Here is a 15,382-nt window from a genome sequence, read left to right on the forward strand (position 1 = left end):
ACAGAGAGACGATGAAGTAACGCGACTGAACAAATGGTTAACTATGTCAACGCGAGAGCAGTTTTAGAACATGTGGTCATGGCGATCTGCGACAGGAAGCAGAGGATGTTGGACCCATAATATGGGTCAGCTCATTTGACCTGATTTGTTATCTGGGATTGTTTTTTTCTTCATAGTTACACAGTGCTCTCCAAATAAAACTCCTGGTCACACAGCAAAATATTTAGTCGCATATGTGACCAAATTGGTTGTACTTTAGAGCCCTGAGTACCATTTTAGACATTTAGCAGACATACTTATCCAGAGCGACTTACAGTAGTGAGTGCATTCATTTTCGTACCACATACATGATCTAGTTTTCGGAAGCTTTATATACACACTTCTGTAAAGCTAAGTAAATGCTTCTCCTTGGATGGCGTTTTACCAAGGTTCCCTGAAGACGACGCTGAATGCCTTGCCTTCCCCAGAGAGAGAGATTACCACGGTCAGTCTGAAGAAAGATGTGAAGTCTGGCCTGGGTGAGTTCCCCTCTTACTCTGTGGTGTAGCTTAGATTGTCGGGATGGGTTTGACAGATTGGGAAGCAATAGATCCATGGGAGCTGGAATAGAGCTGGCTGAGTTGATACAGAGACACTGATAAATGGCTGAGGTTAGTCCCACTGCTTTCAGAAGGGTTTTCAGGCCTAGAGCAGGTGCACTGCATAGAAGTGCACTAAGACTCTCAGACAAAAACAGCCTCATTTAGTGCTGCCAACTACCACGCCACAACATTTAGCTGTGATGGATGGACCTCCAACATAGGGGAAACACTATTGGGCTACAGTACCTTCGGGAAAGTATTCAGACCCCTTGACTTTTTCCACATTTTGTTATGTTACAGGGGCAAAACTCTGGTCTGTTGCTCTGTTCATACTAACCTGCTGTCTCTGTCTACAACAGGGTTTCAGATAGTAGAGGGGCAGAACTCTGGTCATGTTGATCTTGGCACCTTCATCAGCTCCATAATTCCTGGGGGTCCTGCTGATATCAACGGCTGCCTCAAGCCAGGTCAGTGAGAAAACAATGTATTGTATTATAATAATATAGTGTGATAATAATAATGTAGTGTGTGATGATAATAATAATAATAATGTAGTGTGTGATGATAATAATAATAATAATATAGTGTGTGATGATAATAATAATAATGTAGTGTGTGATGATAATAATAATGTAGTGTGTGATGATAATAATAATGTAGTGTGTGATGATAATAATAATGTAGTGTGTGATGATAATAATAATGTAGTGTGTGATGATAATAATAATGTAGTGTGTGATGATAATAATAATAATAATAATGTGTGTGATAATAATAATAATGTAGTGTGATAATAATAATGTAGTGTGTAATAATAATAATAATTTTTATTTTACCTTTATTTAACCAGGTAGGCTAGTTGAGAACAAGTTCTCATTTGCAACTGCGACCTGGCCAAGACTTTAAAAAAAAAATGTACCTTTATTTAACCAGGCAAGTCAGTTAAGAACATATTCTTATTTTCAATGACGGCCTGGGAACAGTGGGTTAACTGCCTGTTCAGGGGCAGAACGACAGCCGGCTCGGGGGTCAGCTCGGGGGTTTGAACTCGCAACCTTCCGGTTACTAGTCCAACGCTCTAACCACTAGGCTACGCTGCCGCAGTGTGAACAGACAACACAGAGTTACACATGGAGTAAACAATTAACAAGTCAATAACACAGTAGAAAAAAAGGGGAGTCTATATACAATGTGTGCAAAAGGCATGAAAAGGTAGGGGAATAATTACAATATTGCAGATTAACACTGGAGTGATAAATGATCAGATGATCATGTACAGGTGGAGATATTGGTGTGCAAAAGAGCAGAAAAGTAAATAAATAAAAACTGTGGGGATGAGGTAGGTGAAAATGGGTGGGCTATTTACCAATAGATTATGTACAGCTGCAGCGATCACTTAGCTGCTCGGATAGCTGATGTTTGAAGTTGGTGAGGGAGATAAAAGTCTCCAACTTCAGCGATTTTTGCAATTTGTTCCAGTCACAGGCAGCAGAGTACTGGAACGAAAGGCGGCCGAATGAGGTGTTGGCTTTAGGGATGATCAGTGAGATACACCTGCTATAATGTGTGATAATAATTATAATAATGTAGTGTGTGATAATAATTATTATAATAATGTAGTGCGTAATAATAATGTAGTGTTTGATAATAATGTAGTGTTTGATAATAATGTAGTGTAATAATAATGTTGGGTGTGATAATAATAATGTAGTGTTTGATAATAATGTAGTGTGTAATAATGATAATAATGTAGTGTGTAATAATAATGTAGTGTGTAATAATGATAATAATAATGTAGTGTGTAATAATAATTAATAATGTAGTGTGTAATAATAATGTAGTGTGTAATAATAATGTAGTGTAATAATGTAGTGTTTGATAATAATGTAGTGTAATAATAATGTAGTGTGTGATAATAATAATAATGTAGTGTAATAATAATAATAATAATGTAGGGTGTAGTAATGATAATAATAATGTAGTGTGTAATAATAATAATAATGTAGTGTAATAATAATAATAATGTAGTGTGTAGTAATAATAGTGTAATGTAGTGTGTGATAATAATAATGTAGTGTAATAATAATGTAGTGTGTAATAATAATGTAGTGTGTGATAATAATAATGTAGTGTAATAATAATGTAGTGTGTAATAATAATAATGAGTGATAATAATAATGAGTGATAATAATAATAATAATGTAGTGTGATAATAATAATGATAATAATAATAATGTAGTGTGTAATAATAATAATAATAATAATGTAGTGTGTAATAATAATAATAATGTAGTGTGTGATAATAATAATAATAATAATAGTAGTGTGTGATAATAATAATAATGTAGTGTGTAATAATAATAATGAGTGTAATAATAATGTAGTGTGTGATAATGTAGTGTGATAATAATAATGAGTGATAATAATAATAATGTAGTGTGTAATAATAATAATGAGTGATAATAATAATGAGTAATAATAATAATGTAGTGTGATAATAATAATGATAATAATAATAATGTAGTGTGTAATAATAATAATAATAATAATAATGTAGTGTGATAATAATAATAATAATAATAATAGTGTGTGATGATAATAATAATGTAGTGTGTAATAATAATAATGTAGTGTGTGATAATGTAGTGTGATAATAATAATGATAATAATAATAATGTAGTGTGTAATAATAATAATAATAATAATAATGAGTGATAATAATAATAATAATGTAGTGTGTAATAATAATAATAATAATAATGAGTGATAATAATAATAATGTAGTGTGTAATAATGTAGTGTGTGATAATGTAGTGTGATAATAATAATGATAATAATAATAATGTTGTGTGTAATAATAATAATAATAATAATAGTGTGTGATAATAATAATGTAGTGTGTAATAATAATAATAATGAGTGATAATAATAATAATGTAGTGTGTAATAATGTAGTGTGTGATAATGTAGTGTGTGATAATGTAGTGTGATAATAATAATGATAATAATAATAATAATAATGTAGTGTGTAATAATAATAATAATAATAATAATGAGTGATAATAATAATAATGTAGTGTGTAATAATGTAGTGTGTGATAATGTAGTGTGTAATAATGTAGTGTGTGATAATGTAGTGTGTGATAATGTAGTGTGATAATAATAATGATAATAATAATAATGTAGTGTGTAATAATGTAGTGTGTGATAATGTAGTGTGTAATAATAATAATGTAGTGTGTGATAATGTAGTGTGATAATAATAATGATAATAATAATAATGTAGTGTGTAATAATAATAATAATAATAATAATAATGAGTGATAATAATAATAATAATGTAGTGTGTAATAATGTAGTGTGTAATAATGTAGTGTGTAATAATAATAATAATAATGTAGTGTAATAATAATAATGAGTGATAATAATAATAATAATGTAGTGTGTAATAATAATAATGAGTGATAATAATAATAATAATGTAGTGTGTAATAATGTAGTGTGTGATAATAATGTAGTGTCTACTACTAATAATAATAATGTAATGTGTATTATAATAGTAATTTATGTATTGAATAATAATGTATTGTATAATATAGCATAATTTACCAAATGCACTTCATGTCTAAAATGTATTGCACCATGTCTTTGAAACCAAGCCAAATGGTCTGCTCGTACTTGTGTAATACACACTACATGACCAAAAGTATGTAGACACCTGCTCGTCCAAGATCTCATTCCAAAATCATGGGCATTAATATGGAGTTGGTCCCTCCTTTGCTGCTATAACAGCCTCCACTCTTCCAGGAAGGCTTTCCACTAGATGTTGGAACATTGCTGCGGGGACTTGCTTCCTTTCAGACACGAGCATTAGTGAGGTCGGGCACTGATGTTGGGCGATTAGGCCTGGCTCACAGTAGGCGTTCCAATTCATCCCAACGGTGGGTTGCGGTCAGGCCTCTGTGCAGGCCAGTCAACTTGTAGTTGACCGGGACAGCTCCAGTAGAGCAGAAATTTGATGAACTGACTGTTATTATTGTAGAATAATAGTGAAGACATCAAAACTGTGAAATAACACATGGAATCGTGTAGTAACAAAAAAAAGTGTTAAACAAATCAAAATATATTTTATATTTGAGATTCAGATGGACTTCGCCCTATTTGGTAAAAGACCATCTTCTGTATACCACCCCTACCTTGTCACAACACAACTTATTGGCTCAAACGCATTAAGAAGGAAAGTAATTCCACAGTTCAATGTTGCAGAAGGCACACCTGTTAATTGAAATGCATTCCAGGTGACTACCTCATGAAGCTGGTTGAGAGATGGCCAAGAGTGTGCAAAGCTGTCATCAAGGCAAAAAGGGTGGCTATTTGTAGAATCTCAAATATAAAATATATTTTGATTTGTTTAACACTTTTTATGGTTACTACATGAGTCCATGTGTGTTATTTCATAGTTTTGATGTCTTCACTATTATTATACAATGTAGAAAATAGTCAAATAAAGAAAAACCCTTGAATGAGTAGGTGTTCTACAACTTTTCACTGATACTGTATTGTGTATAGTGTGTGTGTGTGTGTGTGTGTGTGTGTGTGTGTGTGTGTGTGTGTAAATGGTTCAGAAAAGTGTATTTTGCATTTATCAAGAAGCCAAACTTTGTAACTTTCAGAGAGCCATATCTGAATTGTGTGGAATAGATGACTCCAGACAGATTGCTCCAGTATGTGCCGTGTGAGTGCCAGTGACTCCAGACAGATTGCTCCAGTATGTGCCGTGTGAGTGCCAGTGACTCCAGACAGATTGCTCCAGTATGTGCCGTGCCAGTGTGTGTGTTGTGTTCTGCAGGGGACCGTCTAATCTCTGTGAATGAGGTGAACCTACAGGGCCTTCCCCACACCGCTGCCACCGAGGTCCTGCAGAGCGCCCCCGATGATGTCACGCTGGTGGTGTCTCAACCCAGAGAGAGGCTTTATGAAGGTAGTTTATTCAAGATTATGGTCAGTTATTAGCAGCTATGTCTTGCATTATAATGCATTATGTATCTCTCACAGGCCAGAGAAATGCTCTTTGTATCTATTTATGTAGTTATTATAGATGTTTGAGTAGTCATAAGCACCTCTTGTTGTGCATTATAGTCCATTATTAGTGCTGAGAGATTAGTGCTTTAAGGGGATTTCGGTTCAAACAGTTTTAGATGATTTATTTTTAACATTAAATGCTAAATGAAATAATTACTCTTCCCTTCTGATCCGTCGGTCTGAGCCGGGAAAACAGGCGCAATGGATTATGCGCTGGGTCTGACTGGCTGGGGTTAGCGCTGGGTCTGACTGGCTGGGGTTAGCGCTGGGTCTGACTGGCTGGGGTTAGCGCTGGGTCTGACTGGCTGGGGTTAGCGCTGGGTCTGACTGGCTGGGGTTAGCGCTGGGTCTGACTGGCTGGGGTTAGCGCTGGGTCTGACTGGCTGGGGTTAGCGCTGGGTCTGACTGGCTGGGGTTAGCGCTGGGTCTGACTGGCTGGGGTTAGCGCTGGGTCTGACTGGCTGGGGTTAGCGCTGGGTCTGACTGGCTGGGGTTAGCGGTAGAGCAATCCTATAACTAGTATCCTTCATGAATGTAGTTATAGATGTTTGAGGCACTATAAGCGCCTATGTCACGCTTTATAATCCGTAGCAGTGCAATCATAACCACTATTCCTGTCTGTCTCCTCTAGAGCCTCCGTCAGGGTTTGTTTATAAACCCCAGGCTCCTCTGGTGGTCTCCGGACAGCGACGACAAGACCTGGACTTTGAGTCTTCAATTGAGGAACAGGAGGCAGGAACAGGCTCCCCCAGCCCTCCTCTCCCCACCACCACCCCGTCTGTCTCCACTCTCCCACGCCAGAGCAGCCTCCGCTCTCAGGACTCCAGGACCGAGAGCACCAATGCACCTCACCAGACCCCCGTCAACGGCACCCACCCCCATCGCACACTGCCCACTGAAGCTGCCTCAGTACCCGTATCCATACTCCATCACCAGGATCGAACCAACAACATTGCCTTGACCTTCGACCCACTCAAAGTGTCTCCACCAGCGTTGCCACCCAAAACCAGGAAAGCTAAGATCCCTGAGGTCCCTAAAGACCCAGACTATTCAGATAGAGGGGACTCTGAAATGGATGAGGAGACGTACTCTAGTAGTCAAGAGAAACCAAAGTTTAAAAAGGTAGGTAGGGGCCGGTGTTTTTTCTGACAAAACTTTAACAAGAGTTCAACAGGTGCCAGCTCTGTTTCAGTTACCTGTAGTGGAGAGTTTTTCTCTGGTGTTTTGGTGCTTTTGACATGTCTGGTAGTCAGTAGGCTACAAGATCAAATTCAAGAGCAACACGTACAGCGAATACTGTTGAACATCTTGTGTATAACCTGAAGACTACCTGAGAAACAGTCCCTAGTATTTTATTCATATGTTTGTAGGTATCCTCAAGGTAGACTATACAATACCACTACAAAGATGCATGTAGTTAACAAACAACCTCTCAAATGCTTGACGTTTTTTTACAAACTAATTGCATGTTTTGTTTAATCATGTCTGGCTACATGTCATTGCATTTAGAATTGTAACAAATGCAATACAGTGTTATAGTATGTATGGCTGCATCTTTTCCTATGTTATACCTCCTATACCAATTCCTCCCCCTCCTCTAAAACTACTTCCTGTTATTCTCTCTGCATGTCTGTTGCCTGGCAACAACCCCAATGTTCCATTTACTGCCATGTTCTCTGTTTGCAGGAGTTAACTCCTACTCTCCCCAACGGCAGCATGGGAGGGTTAAGTGTCAATGTCCCAGGGGTCAGTAGTCTCTCTCCTGGAGATCTGTTTGTCGTTAAGCTGTCTAAACAGGACAGCAGCTTGGGCATAAGTGTCACGGTACTGTTACTTAGTGTCACGGTTCTGCTACTGAGTGTACTGTTTCTGGTACTGTTCTGAAAGGTTCTCTCATTTTTGTTTTGGGGGGGGGGCGGGGGGGTTCTTTCCTCATGACTGGTGTATGTGTTTTCCTGTAGCTCTGCTGCCTAGCGTCGCTCTGCTGCCTGGCGTCGTCGCTCTGCTGCTTGACTTTCATTGTGGGATTTGTAGATTGCTTTGCGTCTCTGCATGCACATTTTCTCAAACAGACATGTTGAATGGATGAGGATTCACACATGGTGACACTGGCTCTGTAGGTACAGATTACAGAAGTATCATTTGACCCACCAGTTTAATCTTGGTTTTACTAATGCCTGCGTAGATGTTGTGCCACTGCCTGCTTGACCACTTTGATTTGCTGAAGTGACCAGCAGTGTAATTTCCCCTGTGAATGAGTGGTATTATTATTGTTAGTGTCTTTCAACTTGAGTCATGTGGTCTATCATGGTGATACATCATGTTAACAACACCACTTAGATACATCTGATCTGTATAATACAAACCAACTAATAACCCCATAGACCGGTAGTCTGTGGAAGACATGAATACAGCATTATGCTCCCTCTGTCTGGTTGACTGTAGTGAATACAGCATTATGCTCCCTCTGTCTGGTTGACTGTAGTGAATACAGCATTATGCTCCCTCTGTCTGGTTGACTGTAGTGAATACAGCATTATGCTCCCTCTGTCTGGTTGACTGTAGTGAATACAGCATTATGCTCCCTCTGTCTGGTTGACTGTAGTGAATACAGCATTATGCTCCCTCTGTCTGGTTGACTGTAGTGAATACAGCATTATGCTCCCTCTGTCTGGTTGACTGTAGTGAATACAGCATTATGCTCCCTCTGTCTGGTTGACTGTAGTGAATACAGCATTATGCTCCCTCTGTCTGGTTGACTGTAGAGAATACAGCATTATGCTCCCTCTGTCTGGTTGACTGTAGTGAATACAGCATTATGCTCCCTCTGTCTGGTTGACTGTAGTGAATACAGCATTATGCTCCCTCTGTCTGGTTGACTACTGAACACAGCATTATGCTCCCTCTATCTGGTTGACTGTGGAGAATACAGCATTATGCTCCCTCTGTCTGGTTGACTGTAGTGAATACAGCATTATGCTCCCTCTGTCTGGTTGACTGTAGTGAATACAGCATTATGCTCCCTCTGTCTGGTTGACTACTGAACACAGCATTATGCTCCCTCTGTCTGGTTGACTGTGGAGAATACAGCATTATGCTCCCTCTGTCTGGTTGACTGTAGTGAATACAGCATTATGCTCCCTCTGTCTGGTTGACTAGAGAATACAGCATTATGCTCCCTCTGTCTGGTTGACTGTAGTGAATACAGCATTATGCTCCCTCTGTCTGGTTGACTAGAGAATACAGCATTATGCTCCCTCTGTCTGGTTGACTGTAGAGAATACAGCATTATGCTCCCTCTGTCTGGTTGACTACTGAATACAGCATTATGCTCCCTCTGTCTGGTTGACTGTAGTGAATACAGCATTATGCTCCCTCTGTCTGGTTGACTGTAGAGAATACAGCATTATGCTCCTCTGTCTGGTTGACTGTAGAGAATACAGCATTATGCTCCCTCTGTCTGGTTGACTACTGAATACAGCATTATGCTCCCTCTGTCTGGTTGACTACTGAATACAGCATTATGCTCCCTCTGTCTGGTTGACTGTAGTGAATACAGCATTATGCTCCCTCTGTCTGGTTGACTGTAGTGAATACAGCATTATGCTCCCTCTGTCTGGTTGACTGTAGTGACACGACCTGTTCTCCTCAGGGTGGAGTGAATACCAGTGTGAAGCATGGAGGGGTTTATGTGAAGGCCATCATCCCTAAAGGAGCTGCAGAACTGGACGGAAGGATCCAGAAGGGTAAGCTATAGCACCTAGGTCCTGTTCAGTAAGGCACACCGTAGCAAAAAAGTTTTAAAACAAGGGTTTCTTATTGGACATGTCCAGGTCGTCCATCCGTGTTTCAGTCTGTGTTTCATTTGGTGCCTGATCAACACATCAGTAGGGAGAAAACGTTTAGAAAGGGGGAGTACTACCTGACCTTGTCCAATAAGAACACAGATTTAAGCGTTCCGTAGCAAAAACCTGTGCCGTGGTGTATCCTACTGAACATTATCCTGATGGACTTGCGCCAGCATGGAGGATTCCCAACAAACCTACCGTGGTATCATGGTGTCAGCACCTCAATGCTTGACTGGTGTTTGCTGAGTCAGACTGTTTATATACACTGAGTCTACAAAACATGAACAAGTCTTTCCATGACACAGACTGACCAGGTGAATCCAGGTGAATCCAGGTGAGAGCTCTGATCTCTTATTGATGCCACTTGTTAAATCCACTTCAAATCAGTGTAGATGAAGGGGAGGAGACGGGGTTAAAGAAGGATTTTTTTAAACCTTGAGACAATTGACACACATATTGTGTATGTGTGCCATTCAGAGGGTAAGTGGGCAAGCAAAAATATTTAAGTGCCTTTCAACGGGGTATGGTAGTAGGTACCAGGCGCACCGGTTTGTGTCAAGGACTGCAGCGCTGCTGGGTTTTTCCACAATCAAGATTCCCGTGTGTATCGAGAATGCTCCACCACCCAAGGGACATGCAGCATTGGAGTCAACACGGGCCAACATCCCTGTGGAACGCTTTCGACACCTTGTGGAGTCCAGGCCTCGACAAATTGAGGCTGTTCTGAGGGACAAAAGGGGACGCAGCTCAATATTAGGAAGGTGTTCCTAATGTTTTGTACACTCAGTGTTATACCCGTCTCTATTGTTACAAGGTGACAGGGTGGTGGCTGTCAATGGGAAGAGTCTGGAAGGAGCCACTCACAAGCGGGCTGTGGAGACCCTCAGAGATACTGGAAAGGTCAGTACAGTCACAGTTGAAGCGATAGTTCACTTTCATCAAGTTTTACCTTATTTCCACTGACCTGTGGTAGTGATTGATTGCCTACTACGGTATGATTTAACCAGACAGTTTTTAAAGTCCATTAGCTTGTTTAGCAAGTTCCAGCATCTACAGTGGAAGTCGGAAGTTTACATACACTTAGGTTGGAGTCATTAAAAGTTGTTTTTTCAACCACTCTACAAATTTCTATAGTTTTGGCAAGTCAGTTAGGACATCTACTTTGTGCTTGACACAAGTCATTTTTCCAACAATTGTTCACAGACAGATTATTTAACTTATAATTCACTGGATCACAATTCCAGTGGGTCAGACGTTTACATACACTAAGTTGACTGTGCCTTTAAACAGCAACAAATTCCAGAAAATTATTTCATGGCTTTAGACATTTGAGTCAATTTGAGGTGTACCTGTGGATGTATAACAAGGCCTACCTTCAGACTCAGTGCCTCTTTGCTTGACATCTTGACAAAATCAAAAAGAAATCAGCCAAGAACTCAGAAAAAAACAACAGCAAAGAACCTTGTGAAGATGCTGGAGGAAGAGGTATCTATATCCACAGTAAGACGAGTTCTATATCGACATAACCTGAAGGGTTGCACAGCAAGCGAGAAGCCACTGCTCCAAAACCGCCATAAAAAAGCCAGACTACGGTTTGCAAATGCACATGGGGACAAAGATCATAGAAATGTCCTCTGGTCTGATGAAACAAAAATAGAACTGTTTGGCCATATTGACCATCGTTATGTTTGGAGGAAAAAGGGGGAGGCTTGTAAGCCGAAGAACACCATCCCAACCGTGAAGCACAGGGGTGGAAGCATCATGTTGTGGGGGTGCTTTGCTGCAGGAGGGACTGGTGAACTTCACAAAATAGATGAAATTATGAGGGAGGAGAATTATGTGGATATATTGAAGCAACATCTCAAGACATCAGTCAGGAAGTTAAAGCTGGTCGCAAATGGGTCTTCCAAATGGACAATAACCCCAAACATACTTCCAAAGTTGTGACAAAATGGCTTAAGGACAACAAAGTCAAGGTATTGGAGTGGCCATCACAAAGCCCAGACCTCATTCCTATAGAAAATTTGTGGGCAGAACTGAAAATGTACGTGCGAGCAAGGAGACCTACAAACCTGACTCAGTTACACCAGCTCTGTCAGGAGGAATGGGCCAAAATTCACCCAGCTTATTGTGGGAAGCTTGTGGAAGACTACCCAAAACGTTTGACCCAAGTTAAACAATTTAAAGGCAATGCTACCAAATACTAATTGAGTGTATGTAAACTTCTGACCCACTGAGAATGTGATGAAAGAAATAAAAGCTGAAATAAATCATTCTCTCTACTATTATTCTGACATTTCACATTCTTAAAATAAAGTGGTGATCCTAAAACAGGGAATGTTTTATTAAATGTCAGGAATTGTGAAAAACTGAGTTGAAATATATTTGGCTAAGGTGTATTTAAACTTCCGACTTCAACTGTATCAACTATATAGGCTTATGGTGTCTTCTTTCCAATTTGAGACTCCTTCTTCTCCTCCGCCCCTCCCCTTCTCCTCCGCCCCTCCCCTTCTCCTCCGCCCCTCCCCTTCTCCTCCGCCCCTCCCCTTCTCCTCCGCCCCTCCCCTTCTCCTCCGCCCCTCCCCTTCTCCTCCGGTCCTCCCCTTCTCCTCCGCTCCTCCCCTTCTCCTCCGCTCCTCCCCTTCTCCTCCTCTCCTCCCCTTCTCCTCCGCTCCGCTCCTCCCCTTCTCCTCCTCTCCTCCCCTTCTCCTCCGCTCCGCTCCTCCCCTTCTCCTCCGGTCCTCTCCTCCCCTTCTCCTCCGCTCCGCTCCTCCCCTTCTCCTCCGGTCCTCTCCTCCACTTCTCCTCCGGTCCTCTCCTCCCCTTCTCCTCCGGTCCTCTCCTCCGCTCCTCCTCCGCTCCTCCCCTTCTCCTCCGCTCCCTCCTCCCCTTCTCCTCCGCTCCTCCCTCCTCCCCTTCTCCTCCGCTCCTCCTCCGCTCCTCCCCTTCTCCTCCCCTTCTCCTCCCCTTCTCCTCCGCTCCTCCCCTTCTCCTCCCCCCCTTCTCCTCCCCTCCTCCCCTTCTCCTCCCCTTCTCCTCCGCTCCTCCCCTTCTCCTCCCCTTCTCCTCCTTCTCCTCCTCCCCTCCCCTTCTCCTCCTCTCCTCCCCTCCCCTTCTCCCCTTCTCCTCTCCTCCCCTCCCCTCCTCCTCTCTCTCCCCTTCTCCTCCGCTCCTCTCATCCCCTTCTCCTCCCTCCTCCTCCCCCTCCCCCCTCTCCTCCCCTTCTCCTCCCCTTCCCCTCCTCCGCTCCTCCCTCCCCCTCCCCTCTCCTCCCCTTCTCCTCCCTCCTCCTCCCCTTCTCCTCCGCTCCTCCCCTCCCCTTCTCCTTCTCCTCCTCTCCTCCCCTTCTCCTCCCTCCCTCCTCCCCTTCTCCTCCTCTCCTCCCCTTCTCCTCCGCTCCTCTCCTCCCCTTCTCCTCCGGTCCTCTCCTCCCCTTCTCCTCCGGTCCTCTCCTCCCCTTCTCCTCCGCTCCTCCCCTCCCCTTCTCCTCCTCTCCTCCCCTTCTCCTCCGCTCCTCCCCTTCTCCCCTTCTCCTCCGCTCCTCCCCTCCCCCTCCCCTCCCCTTCTCTCCTCCCCCTCTCCTCCCCTTCTCCTCCGGTCCTCTCCTCCCCTTCTCCTCCGGTCCTCTCCTCCCCTTCTCCTCCGGTCCCTCCCCCCCTCCCCTTCTCCTCCCCTTCTCCTCCGCTCCTCCCCCCCTTCTCCTCCGGTCCCCTCCTCCCCTTCTCCTCCGGTCCTCTCCTCCCCTTCTCCTCCGCTCCTCCCCTCCCCTTCTCCTCCGCTCCTCCCCCTCCCCTTCTCTCCCCTTCTCCTCCTCCCCTCCTCCTCCTCCTCCCCTTCTCCTCCGCTCCTCCCCTCCCCTTCTCCTCCCCTTCTCCCCTTCTCCTCCTCCCCTCCCCTTCTCCTCCGCTCCTCTCCTCCCCTTCTCCTCCTCTCCTCCCCTTCTCCTCCGGTCCTCTCCTCCCCTTCTCCTCCGCTCCTCCCCTTCTCCTCCCTCCTCTCTCCCCTTCTCCCCTCCTCCCCTCTCCTCCCCCTCCCCTTCTCCTCCTCCTCCTCCTCCCCTTCTCCTCCGGTCCTCCCCTCTCCTCCCCTTCTCCTCCGCTCCTCCCCTTCTCCTCCCCTCCTCTCCCCCCTCTCCTCCCCTTCTCCTCCCCCTTCTCCTCCGCTCCTCCCCTCCTCTCCTCCTCCCCTCCTCCTCTCCTCCCCTTCTCCTCCCCCTCTCCTCCCCTTCTCCCCTCCGCTCCTCCCCTCCCCTTCTCCTCCTCTCCTCCCCTTCTCCTCCTTCTCCTCCCCTCCCCTCCTCCTCCTCCTCCCCTCCCCTTCTCCTCCGCTCCGCTCCTCCCTTCTCCTCCGCTCCTCTCCTCCCCTTCACCTCCTCCCTCCCCTTCCCCTCCTCCTCTCCTCCCCTCCTCCTCCGGTCCTCTCCTCCCCTTCTCCTCCTCCCCCCCCCTTCTCCTCCCCTCCTCTCCTCCCCTTCTCCTCCCCTCCTCTCCTCCCCTTCTCCTCCTCTCCTCCCCTTCTCCTCCTCTCCTCTCCTCCCCTTCTCCTCCTCTCCTCCCCTTCTCCTCCTCTCCTCTCCTTCTCCTCCAGTCCTCTCCTCCCCTTCTCCTCCGCTCGGCTCCTCCCCTTCTCCTCCGGTCCTCTCCTCCCCTTCTCCTCTGCTCCTCCCCTCTTCAGATGGTCCACTTGTTGTTAGAGAAGGGTCAGCTACCTGCGGACCGTATCCACGCCCCTCTGACGCCTCAGTGCACCCCTCCCAGCGACCAGCAACAACCGGCGCCAGAGGCTGCTCAGCCTAAAGCCCAGCCAGAGTACATCTTCATCACTGATAGTGAGTGTACAGTACACACACATTAATTCAAACACTCATTACTTTCTTATACGTCACCATCAGTTGCTAGTCTTTGATGTTTGATTATGACATTGTGCCCTACTGCTGTTGTGCCCTTGGGCAAGGCACTTAAACCGTAATTTGCTCCAGGGACGTTACTCTGCAGCTGACCCTGTGCTCCTACCAGTATCTCAGGTGTGTGTGTGGTGTCTGAGAGAGTTAGCAGTCATACACATTTATGTTTTTTGTTGGACAATAAAGTTTTCTTGTCTTCCTGTCCCCAAGATAATGTATTTGAGGTGCCCTTGCTGAAGAATTCGTCAGGCCTAGGGTTCAGCTTCAGTAGAGAGGAGACCCTCCCTGACCAGAACACTGGTAACGCCTCTGGTAACAGCTTCAGCATGGTCCGGGTCAAGAAGCTTTTCCCTGGGCAACCTGCCGCTGAGAGTGGACGAATCAACGTGGGTGACGTCATCGTGCGTGTCAACCAGACGCCCCTCAAAGGACTCTCGCAGCACGTGTGTCACATTTACATTTAAGTCATTTAGCAGACGCTCTTATCCAGAGCGACTTACAAATTGGTGCATTCACCTTATGACATCTTATGTCACCTTTTCAACATTGATCAATCAAGTCAAACAATGGGTTTTATTAAGGGGTGGGGTTTCAAATGGCTTTTTTAGTTGAAGAACTGACTCCCTTGTATGCCAATATTACATGACTCAACCATTTTCATATGAAATATTCTGTTGCGTTTCTCTGCCCTGCCACTAGGAGGTGATCTCAGCGCTGCGAGGGACCGGCCAGGAGGTCACTCTGCTGCTCTGTAGACCTGACCAGGGTGTCTTACCTGAGATGGACGCCTCTGCTCTGGTGAGGAACTCTACCAGTCAGCAGGACCTCTCACGTGGGCCACAAACTGGGCAAAATGTCTGCTTTTCTCTTACATTGATGGCATAGGACCATTTATCACTATAACCGCATTCACTATAAGTGGAGTGCAGTGTATTTTTTTATGTTTAGTGAGCTATACACTAATATAC

At 44.1% G+C, this 15,382-nt stretch overlaps 1 protein-coding gene across 4 annotated transcripts in view; it reads left to right on the top strand.

Annotated features, from left to right (window-relative positions):
- The window catches only part of ptpn13 (protein tyrosine phosphatase non-receptor type 13), a 178,994-nt gene that overhangs the window by 140,910 nt on the left and 22,702 nt on the right, over positions 1 to 15,382 (top strand). Inside the window, exons 22-31 of one of the 4 annotated variants that reach the window (XM_052458562.1) lie at positions 429 to 518; positions 941 to 1,048; positions 5,431 to 5,562; positions 6,295 to 6,785; positions 7,350 to 7,487; positions 9,316 to 9,409; positions 10,326 to 10,411; positions 14,099 to 14,339; positions 14,625 to 14,857; positions 15,114 to 15,212. In XM_052458562.1, coding sequence (XP_052314522.1) covers positions 429 to 518; positions 941 to 1,048; positions 5,431 to 5,562; positions 6,295 to 6,785; positions 7,350 to 7,487; positions 9,316 to 9,409; positions 10,326 to 10,411; positions 14,099 to 14,339; positions 14,625 to 14,857; positions 15,114 to 15,212 — 1,712 coding nt within the window. The remainder of the gene's footprint in view (positions 1 to 428; positions 519 to 940; positions 1,049 to 5,430; positions 5,563 to 6,294; positions 6,786 to 7,349; positions 7,488 to 9,315; positions 9,410 to 10,325; positions 10,412 to 14,098; positions 14,340 to 14,624; positions 14,858 to 15,113; positions 15,213 to 15,382) is intronic. The other 3 variants (XM_052458564.1, XM_052458563.1, XM_052458565.1) reach the window with 3 other exon arrangements.

Source organism: Oncorhynchus keta, chromosome 12 (assembly GCF_023373465.1).
Source record: "Oncorhynchus keta strain PuntledgeMale-10-30-2019 chromosome 12, Oket_V2, whole genome shotgun sequence".
Taxonomy (NCBI): Eukaryota; Metazoa; Chordata; class Actinopteri; order Salmoniformes; family Salmonidae; genus Oncorhynchus; species Oncorhynchus keta.